The 18,145-nt window shown below is 36.6% G+C and overlaps 1 protein-coding gene across 2 annotated transcripts in view; it reads right to left on the reverse strand.

Moving 5' to 3' along the window:
- LOC126162818 (spermatogenesis-associated protein 20) overlaps nt 1-13,916 on the reverse strand; it is a 299,482-nt gene extending 285,566 nt beyond the window's left edge. Inside the window, exon 1 of one of the 2 annotated variants that reach the window (XM_049919563.1) lies at nt 13,601-13,916. In XM_049919563.1, coding sequence (XP_049775520.1) covers nt 13,601-13,719 — 119 coding nt within the window. In that variant the 5' untranslated portion in view covers nt 13,720-13,916. The remainder of the gene's footprint in view (nt 1-13,600) is intronic. The other variant, XM_049919564.1, reaches the window with a different exon arrangement.
- Nucleotides 13,917-18,145: the final 4,229 nt, after the last annotated feature.

Genomic DNA, 18,145 nt, shown 5'->3' on the forward strand with positions numbered 1-18,145 from the left:
TTGTATAAATACAATAATGCAGATGTGAAGTTTGAGTCATTTTAAGCTTATTACAAACTATGAAATTGCATCCTCTCTTAAGAAAATTAAAGTAAAACCAGAACTAACACCTGAATAACACAGGGGATAAGAAAATCTTCAGAGCAACTTGGAACCGCTCGGCCACCGCGGCCAGCTTAATTAAATTGGCAAGGCAAAATCCAGCTCTGAAACAGTATGTAAACTGTTGCAGAAAAGTGTACTAGAAAGTCATTACAGCAGCAAAAAAATTAATCAACAATTCATACATCAACAGAAACAAGGGTAACAAAAAAGTAAAATCAGTTTGGAAAGTGATATATACAAACTTACGCAGAAGCAAAGCAAAACACATCAACATTGATCTTAATTGCAAGGCCAAAACCATAAAAGATTCTTTACAAATTGTAACTATATTTAACAGGCACTACATGAGTATAGTACAAACTCATAAAAAGGGACCAATGACCAAGCAGTCTGGTCCCTCCCCCCATTCCCATTTTAAACCAACCACCTTATAAAAAACCAAAGTCATATAAGGCTAATCGTGGCACATCTGTAAATCCCAAAACTATGTTTTTGTATCCTGTAACAGTACAAGAGGCGGATAATGCAATTAGCAAACTAAAAAATAAATTTTCCTGTGGTACAGATGGCATTCCTGATAAAGTAATTAAACACATCAAATATATTTTCCTCTGTTTGTTGATATAATTAATGCTTCTGTCACCACTTATACTTTCCTTAGAGAACATAAGATATCAATAATAAAGCCATTATATAAAAACAGTGAACCTTACGATGTAAAAAATTACATATCTTTATCAAAGTAGTCTTGTTTCTCAAAAATTTTTGAAAGAATAATGTATCAAAGACTACTTTTTTGAACAAATGTGGAATATTTGCCAATGAACAAAATGGTCTTAGGAAAAATAGATCCACTGAAACTGCTATATATAATTTCCTAAACATGTACCATAGACCTTGCCGTTGGAGGGGAGGCTTGCGTGCCTCAGCCATACAGATAGCCGTACTGTAGGTGCAACCAGAGGGGTATCTGAGGCCAGACAAACCTGTGCTTCCTGAAGAGGGGCAGCAGCCTTTTCAGTAGTTGCAGGGGCAACAGTCTGGATGATTGACTGACCTGGCCTTGCAACATTAATCAAAACGGCCTTGCTGTGCTGGTACTGCGAACGGGTGAAGGCAAGGGGAAATTACTGCCATAATTTTTCCCGAAGGCATGCAGCTTTACTGTACGGTTAAATGATGATGGCGTCCTGTTGGGTAAAATATTCCGGGAGTAAAATAGTCCCCCATTCGGATCTCCGGGTGGGGACTACTCAAGAGGACGTCATTATCAGGAGAAAGAAAACTGGCATTCTACAGATCGGAGCGTGGAATGTCAGATCCCTTAATCGGGCAGGTAGGTTAGAAAATTTAAAAAGGGAAATGGATAGGTTAAAGTTAGATATAGTGGGAATTTGTGACATTTGGTGGAAGGAGGAACAAGACTTTTGGTCAGGTGAATACAGGTTTATAAATACAAAATCAAATAGGGGTAATGCAGGAGTAGGTTTAATAATGAATAGAAAAATAGGAGTGCTGGTAAGCTACTACAAACAGCATAGTGAAAGCATTATTGTGGCCAAGATAGACACGAAGCCCATGCCTACTACAGCAGTACAAGTTTATATGCCAACTAGCTCTGCAGATGACGAAGAAATTGAAGAAATCTATGATGAGATAAAAGAAATTATTCAGATAGTGAAGGGAGATGAAAATTTAATAGTCATGGGTGACTGGAAATCGAGAGTAGGAAAAGGGAGAGAAGGAAACATAGTAGGTGAATATGGATTAGGGCTAAGAAATGAAAGAGGAAGCCGCCTGGTAGAGTTTTGCACAGAGCATAACTTAATCATAGCTAACACTTGCTTCAGGAATCATGAAAGAAGGTTGTATACGTGGAAGAATCCTGGAGATACTAGAAGGTATCAGATAGATTATATTATGGTAAGACAGAGATTTAGGAACCAGGTTTTAAATTGTAAGACATTTCCAGGGGCAGATGTGGACTCTGACCACAATCTATTGGTTATGAACTGTAGATTAAAACTGAAGAAACTGCAAAAAGGTGGGAATTTAAGGAGATGGGAGCTGGATAAATTGAAAGAACCAGAGGCTGTACAGAGTTTCAGGTAGAGCATAAGGGAACAATTGACAGGAATGAGGGAAAGAAATACTGTAGAAGATGAATGGGTAGCTCTGAGGGATGAAGTAGTGAAGGCAGCAGAGGATCAAGTAGGTAAAAAGACGAGGGCTAGTAAAATCCTTGGGTGACAGAAGAAATATTGAATTTAATTGATGAAAGATGAAAATATAAAAATGCAGTAAATGAAGCAGGCAAAAAGGAATACAAACGTCTCAAAAATGAGATCGACAGTAAGTGCAAAATGGCTAAGCAGGAATGGCTAGAGGACAAATGTAAGGATGTAGAGGCTTATCTCACTAGGGGTAACATAGATACTGCCTACAGGAAAATTAAAGAGACTTTTGGAGAAAAGAGAACCACTTGTATGAATATCAAAAGCTCAGATGGAAACCCAGTTCCTAGCAAAGACGGGAAAGCAAAAAGGTGGAAGGAATATACAGGGTCTATTCAAGGGCAATGTACTTGAGGACAATATTATGGAAATGGAAGAGGATGTAGATGAAGCTGAAATGGGAGATATGACACTGCGTGGAGGGTTTGACAGAGCACTGAAAGACCTAAGTCGTAACAAGGCCCCGGGATTAGACAATATTCCATTAGAACTACTGACAGCCTTGGGAGAGCCAGTCCTGACAAAACTCTACCATCTGGTGAGCAAAATGTATGAGACAGTCGAAATACCCTCAGACTTCAAGAAGAATATAATAATTCCAATCCCAAAGAAAGCAGGTGTTGGCAGATGTGAAAATTACCGAACTATCAGTTCAATATGTCACGGTTGCAAAATACTAACGCGAATTCTTTACAGACAAATGGATAAACTGGTAGAAGCCGATCTCGGGGAAGATCAGTTTGGATTCTGTAGAAATGTTGGAACACGTGAGGCAATACTCACCCTACGACTTATCTTAGAAGAAAGATTAAGGAAAGGCAAACCTACGTTTCTAGCATTTGTAGACTTAGAGAAAGCTTTTGACAATGTTGACTGGAATACTCTGTTTCAAATTCTGAAGGTTGCAGGGGTAAAATACAGGGAACGAAAGGCTATTTACAATTTGTACAGAAACCAGATGGCAGTTATAAGAGTCAAGGGGCACGAAAGGGAAGCAGTGGTTGGGAAGGGAGTGAGACAGGGTTGTAGCCTCTCCCCAACGTTATTCAATCTGTATATTGAGCAAGCAGTAAAGGAAACAAAAGAAAAATTTGGAGTAGGTATTAAAATCCATGGAGAAGAAATAAAAACTTTGAGGTTCACCGATGAAATTGTAATTCTGTCAGAGACAGCAAAGGACTTGGAAGAGCAGTTGAACGGAATGGACAGTGTCTTGAAAGGAGGGTATAAGATGAACATCAACAAAAGCGAAGCAAGGGTAATGGAATGTAGTCAAATTAAATCAGGTGATGCTGAGGGAATTAGATTAGGAAATGAGACGCTTAAAGTAGTAAATGAGTTTTGCTATTTGGGGAGCAAAATAACTGATGATGGTCAAAGTAGAGAGGATATAAAATGTAGACTGGCAATGGCAAGGAAAGCGTTTCAGAAGAAGAGAAATTTGTTAACATCGAGTATAGATTTAAGTGTCAGGAAGTCGTTTCTGAAAGTATTTGTATGGAGTGTAGCCATGTATGGAAGTGACACATGGACGATAAATAGTTTGGACAAGAAGAGATTAGAAGCTTTTGAAATGTGGTGCTACAGAAGAATGCTGAAGATTAGATGGGTAGAGCACATAACTAATGAGGAGGTATTGAGCAAAATTGGAGAGAAGAGGAGTTTGCGGCACAACTTGACCAGAAGAAGGGTTCGTTTCGTAGGACATGATCTGAGGCATCAAGGGATCACCAATTTAGTATCGGAGGGCAGTGTGGAGGGTAAAACTCATAGAAGGAGACCTAGAGATGAATACACTAAGAAGATTCAGAAGGATGTAGGCTGCAGTACGTACTGGGAGATGAAGCAGCTTGCACAAGATAGAGTAGCGTGGAGAGCTGCATCAAACCAGTCTCAGGAGTGAAGACCACAACAACAACAAACTTGTTTGAAATTCCATTGATCATAATGAAATGAACAGTTGATTGCTTGCAGACTTATTTAATGTATTTGATGTTACTGACCATAAAATTTTGCCTCACAAACTATACTGCCATGGAATCCATAGTACTGCTCATATGTAATTTAAGTCATACTTATCTGATATATACCAGAAAGTGGAAACAGTTCATGAAGGTAAATCCTACTTTTTCTGGATATGATAAAGTTACTCATGGAGTACCTCAAGGATTGGTATTGGGGCCCCTGTGGTTCTTGATATTCATAAATGACTTACCAAGTTATTAAAACAAGCTGATGCTGTACTGTTTGCTGACGATACTCGTCTCTCTGTTAAAGCTCAGCATGTGACTGACTTATATAAAAAAGAAATAGAAATAACAAATGAAGATATAGTTAAATGGTTTAGAGATAATGGTCTATCTATTAACGAGTAGAAAACATTAGGGATGAATTATAGGCATACAGTAAATAAAGTAATCACTGACTTAATAGTAAAGTTAGGCAAACAGAAAATACTATTTTTTTTAAGAATTTGGTTAGATTAGATTAGATTAATACTAGTTCCATGGATCATGAATACGATATTTCGTAATGATGTGGAACGAGTCAAATTTTCCAATACATGACATAATTAAGTTAATTTAACAACATACTTAAGTTAATATAACAACTTTTTCATTTTTTGTGTTTTTTTTATTTTTTTTATTTTTATTTTTTTTAATTTATATCTAAAAATTCCTCTATGGAGTAGAAGGATTTGTCATTCAGAAATTCTTTTAATTTCTTCTTAAATACTTGTTGGTTATCTGTCAGACTTTTGATACTATTTGGTAAGTGACCAAAGACTTTAGTGCCAGTACAATTCACCCCTTTCTGTGCCAAAGTTAGATTTAATCTTGAATAGTGAAGATCATCCTTTCTCCTAGTATTGTAGTTATGCACACTGCTATTACTTTTGAATTGGGTTTGGTTGTTAATAACAAATTTCATAAGAGAGTATATATACTGAGAAGCTACTGTGAATATCCCTAGATCCTTAAATAAATGTCTGCAGGATGATCTTGGGTGGACTCCAGCTATTATTCTGATTACACGCTTTTGTGCAATAAGTACTTTATTCCTCAGTGATGAATTACCCCAAAATATGATGCCATATGAAAGCAACGAATGAAAATAGGCATAGTAAGCTAATTTACTAAGATGTTTATCACCAAAATTTGCAATGACCCTTATTGCATAAGTAGCTGAACTCAAACGTTTCAGCAGATCATCAATGTGTTTCTTCCAATTTAATCTCTCATCAATGGACACACCTAAAAATTTGGAATATTCTACCTTAGCTATACGCTTCTGATTAAGGTCTATATTTATTAATGGCGTCATACCATTTACTGTACGGAACTGTATGTACTGTGTCTTATCAAAATTCAGTGAGAGTCCGTTTACAAGGAACCACTTAGCAATTTTCTGAAAGACAGTATTGACAATTTCATCAGTTAATTCTTGTTTGTCAGGTGTGATTACTATACTTGTATCATCAGCAAAGAGGACTAACTTTGCCTCTTCATGAATATAGAATGGCAAGTCATTAATATATATTAAGAACAACAAAGGACCCAAGACTGACCCTTGTGGAACCCCATTCTTGATAGTTCCCCAGTTTGAAGAATGTGCTGATCTTTGCATATTATGAGAACTACTTATTTCAACTTTCTGCACTCTTCCAGTTAGGTACGAATTAAACCATTTGTGCACTGTCCCACTCATGCCACAATACTTGAGCTTGTCTAGCAGAATTTCATGATTTACACAATCAAAAGCCTTTGAGAGATCGCAAAAAATCCCAATGGGTGGTGTTCGGTTATTCAGATCATTCAAAATTTGATTGGTGAAAGCATATATGGCATTTTCTGTTGAAAAGCCTTTCTGAAAACCAAACTGACATTTTGTTAGTACTTCATTGTTACAGATACGTGAAGCTACTCTTGAATACATTACTTTCTCAAAAATTTTGGATAAAGCTGTTAGAAGGGAGATTGGACGGTAATTGTTGACATCAGATCTATCCCCCTTTTTATGCAAAGGTATAACAATAGCATATTTCAGTCTATCAGGGAAAATGCCCTGTTCCAGAGAGCTATTACACAGGTGGCTGAGAATCTTACTTATCTGTTGAGAACAAGTTTTTAGTATTTTGCTGGAAATGGCATCAATTCCATGTGAGTTTTTGCTTTTAAGCAAGTTTATTATTTTCCTAATTTCAGAGGGAGAAGTGGGTGAGTTTTCAATTGTATCAAACTGCATAGGTATGGCCTCTTCCATTAACAGCCTAGCATCTTCTAATGAACACCTGGATCCTACTATATCCACAACATTTAGAAAATGATTATTAAAAATATTTTCAACTTCTGACTTTTTGTTCGTAAAGTTTTCATTCAATTTGATGGTAATACTGTCTTCCTGTGCTCTTGGTTGACCTGTTTCTCTTTTAATAATATTCCAAATTGTTTTAATTTTATTATCAGAGTTGCTGATTTCAGACATGATACACATACTTCTGGATTTTTTAATAACTTTTCTTAATATAACACAGTAGTTTTTATAATGTTTGATAGTTTCTGGGTCACTACTCTTTCTTGCTGTCAGATACATTTCCCTTTTCCGGTTACAAGATATTTTTATACCCTTAGTAAGCCATGGTTTGTTATGAGGTTTCTTACGAGTATATTTAACTATTTTCTTGGGGAAGCAGTTTTCAAATGCATTTACAAAAATGTCATGAAATAAATTATATTTTAAATTGGCATCAGGTTCACCGTTCACCCCATCCCAGTCTAACTGCTATAGGCTTTCCCTGAAATTTGCAATTGTTAAATCGTTGACTGAACGTGCTACTTTGGAGGACTGTTTAGTATTGCTGAATGGAGCTATGTCATATATTGTAACTAGCTGTGCACCATGACCAGAAAGACCATTCTCAACAGGCTGAGCATTTATCTGGTTAAACTTATCTTGGTCTATAAAGAAGTTATCTATCAGTGAGCTGCTATCCTTTACCACCCGAGTAGGAAAATCAATAACGAGTGTCAAATTGAAAGAACCGAGTAATACTTCAAGGTCATTTTTCCTATTACCCTCTTTCAGAGAATCTACATTGAAGTCCCCACAAATAATAATTTGCTTCCCCCTGTCTGACAGATAGCACAACAAGGAGTCCAATTTTTTCAGAAATAGATGAAAATTTCCTGATGGGGACCTATATACAGTTACAATTATAAATGTGCCTTTATTTAATTTAAGCTCACAGGCACATGCTTCTATCTGTTTCTCTACACAAAACTTTTTTGTTTCTATACTTTTTGCACAATGATAACTTTTGACATATATGGCAACTCCTCCTTTCTCCATATTTTCTCTCATTACATGTGCAGAGAGCTTATATCCACTTACATTTACCTTATCCATATCAGTAACAATGTGATGCTCAGACAGGCATAGTATATCTATTTCATCCTCAGCTTCTAAATCTTCTAAACAAACCAGAAGCTCATCTATTTTATTCTTTAAACTCCCAATATTTTGATGAAATATACTTACATTATTTTTAATTATACTTTTATGAGAACCTTTCCTTATTCTAACATTTGCAGTACTCTCCTGTCTGAGTTTCTCATTGTGCTTAGACCTAGTTGCTATACCAGTGGTCACATGGCGTTCATAGAGGCAGATTATGTCAACTGGGTTGGGTGACTTTAATTCATCAATGCAATTACCTAGGACTGAGATACAACTTGGTGGAGATAAAATTTCTGGTGATTGGTGAAAATTTATAATTGACAGCTGTGATTGGTGATCCAATGTGCTAGAATTGTGCTGTTTAATTTCTTTCCTAAACTGAAGATTTGTTTCAATACTGACCTCTCGTAGAACTTGACATCTTTCTGTCTTACCTATCCTAAAAAAGGTTCTGCTCCAACACCTGTAACCACTGGTATTTTACCATTCATGGCAGTGCCTCCCCCCCTTAAATTTCCTGCTATTACCCCAGCCAGTTTCCCCTTCCCTTTCCTGTTGAGATGTAGGCCGTGCCTGGTATAGTCCCACCTACTGAGAGAATCAACAGGAACCACACCAATATGAGCCCCCGCACCCGACCCAAGGAGCCGTTCCAACTCCAAATTAACTCTCCCAACAAAAGAGTTCAAATGAGGCTGGTCATGGCGTCTCAGGACAGATACAAATTCAACATTGGTGTGTCTCGATGCCGACACAATCTTTACCAGGTCACACTCTATACTGTACCCAGGATCTCTGTCGATGCTGTTCCCTGGCCCTCCCACAATAACCACGGTGTCCTTCCTGGTAAATCCTTTACAGAGTGAACCTAAATCCTCTGTCACCTGATCCAGACTAGCACTTTGTTTGAAAAAATTTGTGACCTGGTATTCTGGTCCTAATTCCTCCTGCAGAAGTTGGCCTACACCTCTGGCATGAGAACTACCTAACAACAAAACTTTCTTCCTTTTCGATGGCTTTCCTACATTCTTTTTCAATTTCCTGTTGAAAGTTTGTTGTGTCCTGTCTACACCTACCTCTGCTTGAGGCTCATCAGTTTCTAACTGAAGCAACAGGTCAAACTTATTTTTGACATTCACCACAAAACTGTCAGACTTAGTTCTAGGCCTGTTCCTTCTGCTACCTGTTGCCACTTCCCACCTCTCTTTGCCCTTCTCCCTCCTTAACCTGTCCAGATCTTCCCTAGCCTGATCTAGCTCAGCCTGAAGGGCAGCAATTTTCCCCCCCTGTTCCACTATCTTCCTATCTCTGCTGCAAATCCTACATAACCACTGATGAGCCTGATCCACTTTCCCGACACCCACACCACTGCAGTCCCCCCAGTGAAAAAAACTACTGCATCCATCACACCAAATCCCGGAACTAACAATTCTACGGCAAGTCAGGCACTTCTCACTCATGGCAAAAATAATACTTTAGCTAGAATAAATCAATTAAATTACCGAAAATCAAAAAAGACGTTACAAGAATTAAGCCTATTCACAAATGTATATAAGCAAGTTTCTGATATAAAGTTACGCTGTTTTTCTGAAATCTGTATTAAAACAATGAAGTTATACGCTATTTACAGTAGTTTACTTATTTGTTACCGAGAAATTAGTTAAATTACCGTGAAACAAGAAACAAACACGTTTACAAAATTTAAGCCTAAGCGCGACTTCGCGAAGTTTAGATGAGCATCTTGAATGGGATAAACATATAGAATGACTCAATAAAAAATTAAGTAAATGCTGTTACATATTAAGAATGCTGAAAAATTCCTGCGGTGAAGAAAAAGTGATGAGTGCCTATTATGCATTACGCATAGCCTACTGCGATATGGTGTATTTTTTAAGTATAGCAAAACACTCCTTCACTACTCAGAAACGGGCAATAAGAATTATAAAAAAAGAGTTGCACCTATGGAGTTCTGTATTCACAGAACTTAAAGTTATGACTCTTCAAAATATATATATATATATATATATACTTTTTGAAATCCCACCCCCTGTTCTTTGCTTTGAACAGTGGTGACTGTAACTGAAACTGGACACAGAACTGGCTTCCATAGAGATGTCTTTTTACTGCCCTTCCCTTAAGAGTTAAAAAGATATCAAAGTTGCACATTTTTAAAAATGATCTTAAGAAAATCCTTATAAGTAAAAGCTTTTACAGTGTTGATGAGTACATGAATTTTATGAATTCAAGGAGATCCATAACTTAAGTTAAACATAGCCATATGTCACTGGATATAATGTAAACTTAGAATTTGTATGGTTTATGTAACTGGTTATCTGTCCGATTTTATGTACTTTATTATCTGTACGATTGGTATACAGACACTATTGCTTAAGTTTCTTCTTCTTCTTCTCCTTCTTCTGCCCCTTTTTTTTAATAAACATTGATGATCAATAAAGATGTTCAACATCCCCTGTTAGTCCCATTTGCTACAGATACGATATTCCAGGCTGGGTCACACAAGTGTTTTGTAAGCAGTATGCTTTGTAAACTGTTTACAAAACTGTGTGTTAAACATAATGTCAATTATATTTAAAAAAACACTTTCTTGAGCTTTTGTTACAATTTTTATTTTCTCACAAACAGGTTTTTAGCCACTTGATCCACAAGCAACTGCTTTATCATGACTTGCACAAGCAACTAAAAACTTGTTTGTGAATATCAATAAATATGATGGTAGAACATCAAAAACTGCTTCTTTTTTGTCTTTTTGTCATTATCATCATATTATGCAAGGCATTGATGGGAATTACAGTGCTATTGTGAAAGATTTATCAATTATGCTTCACCCTCTGGAAAATTTTTAACTGAAACTGACATCTGACCATGGCTGGTGATAAACTTGAGAAAAATATGCAATTCAGACACATACATGCCATGTAAGATGCCTATGGCACATGCAGTACAGATCTTAAGAACAGAAACTCATCTCAACACAAGACTTTCACAGATTTTTCTTGACATTTACAGCAGAGTGAAAATAATGACCAAATACACTTTAAGAATCAATTCTGCATTTAAACTTTTTATGGCATCAAAATAGTGATTGGGTAAACATTGGATGTACAGTTCAAAAGAGAAGAAAGCAGAAACTAAAAAATAATGTATCAAAGGTTATTTAGTTTATCTCATAAATAATGTACCAACTAAGTAGAAGTTTTATAGGACATCATGTTGTTATTTATAAAAGAAGTGAAACCAAATCACTTCTGAATAATTAAACAGACTAGCGTATAAGCGACATTTCTTTAAAAATTCTTTGCATGCCATCACAATACAGTGGAACAATACCACTGAATGCGAGGCACTGTTCATTGTTACTTAGAGGAACATGGATTTTTTACTACCCTGACCACCAATGTCAACTAGTATGTAAACATAAACAACCCCAAAATTATAAAAGTTGTGGAAAATAAACAAATTATAGAAGAGTGTAACAGCTACTGAGGACTGAAATGTGGTTTACCAGGCTGAAGGGCCAGAAAACATATAGACCACATTCTATGATGATATGCTAGAACATTTTGACTTTTGTTGCCCTTTTAAGGGAATATAGATAGTACTAATCCATAACCAATGTGCAAAAACACCGGACTGACAATTGCCTCAAATATGATCAAACGCACGCAAAATATCCACAACTAGTTAACAAAGCTGCAGACTTTCAAAAATAAGTACAATGAAGCCAAGAATGTCTTTCAGAAAGAGTTTCAAATCTAAGAAAACAGATATAAAGCAGTGAAATATCTCAGTCAGCAAATACAGCCAAGACTTCATGGAAAAAATACGAACTTTGCAAAGTCATCCCAAGCCAGAAACTAAAATTGTAAACATCTGAAATTAAGGAAAAATAATTATAGAGCCCAATGAAGTCTGAAGTGTTTTTAATAAATATTTTGTATCAGTACCTGTCAATCCAGTTAATCCCATAAATGTGAGTAGTAAGATGAAGCCCCGTGCAAGAGACATTCTGGGAATTCGAAGAAGTGAGAGAACAGGAAATATGCAGGATAGTAAATAACCTAAAGAATAAGTACTTATCTTGTTGGGACAGGTTGTGTAGTGGTGCAGCTAAAGAAATGTAAGAAGGAATTAGCTGAGATAATTATTCATCCAATTAATTGCAGTATCAGAGAACACAACTTTCTATATGTACTGAAATAAAGCACAATTAAACTAGTACAAGTTAGATAGAGGACTGACAGAAGAGGTTTTAAACTTCAGGCCATCATCATTAACACACATATTCAGTAAAGTATTTGAAATTGTGCTGTTGACACAACTCTGTGATTATTTATCAAAAAAAAAAAAAAAAAAAAAAAAAAAAAAAAAAAAAAAAAAAAAAAAAATTCCTGGCATTGACACAGCATGGCATCCGAAATGATCACAGCAATTACGGAGTTTCCTCATAAAGTGTATGAGGTCCATGAGCAAGGAATGTAATCAAAAGGCATATTTGTAGATCTCACTAAAGCCTTTCACTCAGTAAATGACAATTTACTCTTAAGTAAACCTGGGCCCTAGAATATAAATGCTGAACCCATGCTTCCCTGGTTAGCCAGTTGTCAAAAGTAGTTTCAGGTAAGATACTCAAATCAGTTTATGGTGGGGCAATTTTTGCCCAGATTAATTATGGGATACATATGAGACTGTGCTGCTGAAATACATATGAACATAATATTAACCCTGTAGAAAAAGAGGAATCAGTATTATTCCTGGAATACGGTTCAGGGGATCCTGCAGGAAAATCTAAATATCTCACAGGCTACTCATTGTATATTTACAAATTAATTACATTTTTTGTGACACATCAAAACAAGCAACCTAGTCCTATGACACCCACTTATATAATACAAGAAGGAAAGACTATTGTTACAGATAAAGAACTACACCAATAACAGACCATAGTCCATACATGAATGGCCAGATGTGGTACAACAAACTGCTTAGGTGACACAAAGGGAACTTATTCCAAGTGATACTGAAATCATTTTTGATTGACAAATGCTTAGGCGCTCTTTCAGTGAAGATTAATATTAAACTAAATTGAAATCTTTGTATGTTTTGTTGTGTAAAATCTGAATATTACTAAGTACATTGAATATCTACTCTATAGGAAAACGACAAGAATTGGGTACAGTGGGCGATACCAAATCTACCATCCATAGAAAAGGAAAGCTATGAGAAAGACTGTGTGGTACATTCTATTTGGGTAATTTGCCGTTGGTAATTATATTTACTGTATCCTACAACAGTAACTGACACCCAATTCATTAGATCTGATGCAAAGCAATATTTGTGACACGTCTTTATAAACGTTAACCCTGCAACATTGAAAAGATGTAGATACAAAACATCCTAAATTGTCAGTTTCGTTCTCATCATAATTGGCGAAGTTGCAATGTATCAGTTAACGAACTAGTTAATTAATTGATAGTATAGGCGCAACTGTTGTAATGGCACTAAGTATAACGTCTTTGCATTCCTTTATTTAAACACTTGCAAGGGTGCCTATTGTCGCTGCTGACATAGGACCACGAAAATTTGTCAGTGGGAAATTTATTGAGGTACATTTGAAATACATAATTACGCTCTTGTTACCAGCCCAGGCATTATACAAGCCACAACACTTAACATGATAGAAAAAAAATAATTACTGGAAATATGATTAGCACAAATGCGTCATCAGCAGGGTTACGCTACGATTTATTTAATCAATGTTGAGGAAAGTATTCGTCGATGCTAACCTAAAACTGGGTTGCTGTCTCTTGAAATACAGATCAATTCCACAGGTTTTATCAGAGTATTGCAGTCTTCTGCCAAAGGCTGCACCTACAACGCATTGCAGTAATCTTCCTGAATTCATAACATTGAGGTGCTTTGCCCAGTATCTGTCACAGCCACCGAGGAAAACAAACCTGCAGCAGTTGTTTATGTTTAGAAAAGGGGCAAAGTACTATGCTCGCAATATCGCAGAAATCACTGTGCAAATCGATCCACAAGTACACTGCGACTGCGAAATATGTTCTTGTCGCTTGTCACCTTACTGTGCATTGATAGCTTAATGACCTTGCAAATTATATTATTTGGTTATTATGGATGGACTATGAACGTTTGTACTATTGTTTTTTTTCTGGAAATCAGCGATGTTTTAACCCTGAGAAAAGCGTGCAAACGATTAAAGTTTTCGGTTGTTTTGCCACAATCATTACCTTAATTTTTGTCTGACGATTATGAAGAAGTCACAGAAAGGAGAAAATATCGTCACCCAGTATACTTTCCCCTTCCTGTTGACATTAATTACGAAAGTTTTAAATGTTTCATGTACGCAAAGCACATGAAGAGTTAAATTTTTATTGACATGTTTTGTTGCGATACGCACCGGGAAACTATGATCTATTTCGTGACGTAATTGATAATGATCACGCGTGGGGGGCCAAGACAGTAGCAAGTTTTCACCCTCGGTACCATTTGTAGAATAGTTCGTAGTTTTAAAATTGATACCTTGACTGTTATTGGAGAAAAAATGTAAATTAATCCTCGTGATGAATAATAAATTTTCGTATTTCCTGGGAAAGTGCCTTCGAATGTAGACCACTAGTACGTGGGTATAGAATTAATTATTGTGTATGTACTTTTGTACATGCTATTTTACCAATAGTTCCAAACACAAAGGCGTAAAAAGAGCGTATTTGTACAAATTAAATGTTATAAACAAATCTCTCAGATCTATTGTGTCGCAACAACCAACGCTCAAAAAAATGAGTAATAACAATAATAGTTTTCTGGTCTTTTTCTGTTTGTGCACGTGTGACATATTGTATCATTGGTCAGAGCTGATGACTGGCTCAGTTCATTCGCAATTTCATATGTAAAAATTATTAACACTCTGCATGTACATCCGTACCTTGCAAAACACTGTGAAATGCAAGGCAGAGGATATTTCCCATTGTACCAATTATTAAGGCAAATCCTCATTCTATTTACATTCGGAGTGCAGGAGGAATGATTGTCTAAATGTTTCTGTAGCTACTATGATTAATTCTGACCTTACCTTCACGATCCCAATGGGAACAACACACAGAGGGTTATAGTATATTCCGGGATTCCTCACTTACAGCTGGTTCTTGAAACTTTGTTTGTAGACTTTCGTGGTATAGTTTGCATCTGTCTTTAAGTGTTTGCCAGTTCAGTTTCTTCAACATCTTTGTGACGCTCTCCCAAGGATTGAACACATCCGTGACCATTCATGCTGTCCTCCTCTGTATATATTCTATATCCCTTGTTAGTCATATTTGATATGAGTCCCACACACTTGAGCAATATTCTAGATGGGTTGCATGAGTGATTTCTAAACAGTCTTCTTTCTAGACTGATAAACTGAAGTCTGCTGCCTGTTTTACATATGACTTGTCCTATGTGGTTGTTCCGTTCATACCTACAACTATACTCCTACAAAGTGTTACACTTAGGTATTTGTATAGGTTGACCAGCTTCAACTATGACTCACCCATAATCTCATTATAGAGCACTAAGTGTTTTGAGTCATATCAAGAGCTGACTGAATACATGTGCAGTGTTCTCTAGACAGTACTACAGTACAGGAACTGCATCACCTGCAAAAAGGCTGAGATTACTATTAAGATTGAAATTCATTTCTCAAACTCAACATAACTGTAATAGGTATAGATCTACTACCAAAATGACATATGAAAATTTGTGCTGCACCAGGTCTTGGACATGGATTTCCCACCTATAGTGAGCAGTCGGCATACCTTTTAAGCTATCCAAGCACACTCCATGGATTGACTCAAATTCCTGTACATCACACTCCTAACTATTTCTTCTCGTAGATTATTAATACAGTTACTGACTCTTGCACATCTCATGATTCCTGTGCAAGTTTTAGAATCTAGATAATGAGACGTCATAGACTATTGTTGTCATTTTTGACTGAGGCTCTTCTTCACCTTATGTATATTTATATTTGATGATGAAGTACAGTTCAAATATTTAAATTATTCCTGAAATTCAGCTTAATTGTGATAGGTATAAATGTAAGAGACATATCAACATTTATACCAGTCTGGGACTTGAACCAGAATTTCCCGGTTACCACAAGCGGGCACCGTATCGCTTAAGCTACCCAAGCACACTGACTGACCCAAACTTTCTTATATTATATACCTATCTATTTCTTCTCATAGGTTATTGACCAATGGCCTGTGTAGTTTGGTCCTTTCAATCCTCCCCTCCCCCCCCCCCCCCCACCATAGGTTATTAATTGCTCATGCTTGGATAGCCTAAATGGTAAGGCGAGCACTCGTGATAAGAAGGAAATTTAGGTTCGAGCCCCAGTCTGGCACAAATTTTCATAAGTAGCTTTAGGAGTACACCTATACCTGTTATAGTGAAGTTTAATGTCAGGAATAAATTTCAATATCTGAATCTGTAATTTGCCATCAAATATAAATATACTATTAATATTGTCTGGCAGGTCATTAGTATACAGCATGAAACTATTGAAATTTTGGGACAGCACTTTTCATGAGTTAGACAACATATTGTTTGCCCCACATACATCTCACGTATCGACCACAAGGAGAAAATTCTAGAAATTAGAGCCGATACAGAGGCTGACTGACAATCATTCTTCCCACGCTCTATTCGCAAGTGGAACAGGGTTGCAGGGATCAGATAGTGGTACCAAAAGTACCCTCCACCACACACCATTAGGTGGCTTGCAGAATATGATGTAGATGTAGATGGAGAACAACAGCCCCAACACACACTTCCCTAAGGAACACCAAAAGTTATTTCTACATTTGTTGATGACTTGCGATCCGAGGTAACATGCTGTGTCCTTGGTACCACAAATCCTCATTCCAGTCACAAATTGTGTTTGATACCTCAAATACATATATTTGATAATACTTGTAGACGTGGTAGCAAGTCAAATTCTTTTCAGAAATCAAGAAATACTGCGTCTATCTGATTGTGTTGATATGTGCCTTTCACTATGTCATGTGAGAAAAAGTAGAGCTGTCGTTTCATGTGATCAGTGTCTTTGAATCCCTTCAGCTCAAATTACCTGATTATGTTTGAATTCAGAATGTATCCTAAGATTCTACAATAAGTTAATTTCACAGATTTGGGAGCATATTGAAAAATCTGGGACCTAGATATTTGTGGCTGTTGTTTGCCCCACATACATCTCACGTATTCACCACAAGGAGAAAATTCAAGAAATTAGAGCTGTGGGGTATATCAATTGATTGTCCAGTTCTTGTGTTGTCATCATGCACAGACATTTTCAGGTTAAAATTATTCAAATTCTCTTGAGCACTGAGAAGGCAGCTATACATATAGAGGCTTAGGACTGTCATAATATTGAGCTCTTTTATGGGATTCTCTTGGAGTCATTGCTTTTATACATCTGATAGACTTTTTTTTTTGCACTTGAATACAGTTTTTGAGATGGGGCAGTTACCCCATAGAGGTGTTCCTTAGGTAAGGTGGGAGTGGAAAAATGCAAAACATTCTTATGCTAGTAGGGTTTTGCTTGCATTCTTCCTTAGTTTGTAAAGCAGATAAATTACTCAAGAATGTTTCGAGCACAATTTTTCTGTATGACTCGCCCCACTGAGTTTCTGATCTATGTGGAAACCTAAGAGTTTGATTATTTTTTTATGTTCATTGGAAACCCTTAAATTGAAAACAGGATCTTCAGTTTTATTGTTATCAATTTGTAAATAATTTCCCTGGTATCAATTAGTCCATCGGTCCATAGCTACATTTACATTGCATCGCAGCTCCTCTGGATTGACAACTTGTGTGATTAGATTTGTATAATCTAGACACAATATTGCCTGACAGGGCAAAAATGAGGGTAACAGACACATTGAACAGGAATGGACCCAGTACAGCCCTGTAGAACATCTTTAGATTTGAAAATTGAGATCAGCATTTCTGGTTTTTGATTTACTACCCTTACTTTCTTTGCCTGTCTGATCCATCCGTGTTTGGATGTTAACTTTGGTATCACTGACAGCCTTTAGATATGTCCAGAATTTCCTTTGTGTTTGTGAGAGAGCATTCAATAATTTTCTGCTACGGCAGTCGTTGAAGGCTTCACACGTTGTTCTTTTTGACAGCCAAATGAGTTTCATTCAGCGTCTCCCTGTGTATAGCCCAATGTTTTGTTTTACACCTCTGTTACTTTCAAAGTTTCTCTACAGTGACTGTATACCATGCAGGATCCCTCCCAATCATGAACTGTTCTGCCAGGTATG

Source organism: Schistocerca cancellata, chromosome 2, assembly GCF_023864275.1.
Source record: "Schistocerca cancellata isolate TAMUIC-IGC-003103 chromosome 2, iqSchCanc2.1, whole genome shotgun sequence".
NCBI classification, from domain to species: Eukaryota; Metazoa; Arthropoda; class Insecta; order Orthoptera; family Acrididae; genus Schistocerca; species Schistocerca cancellata.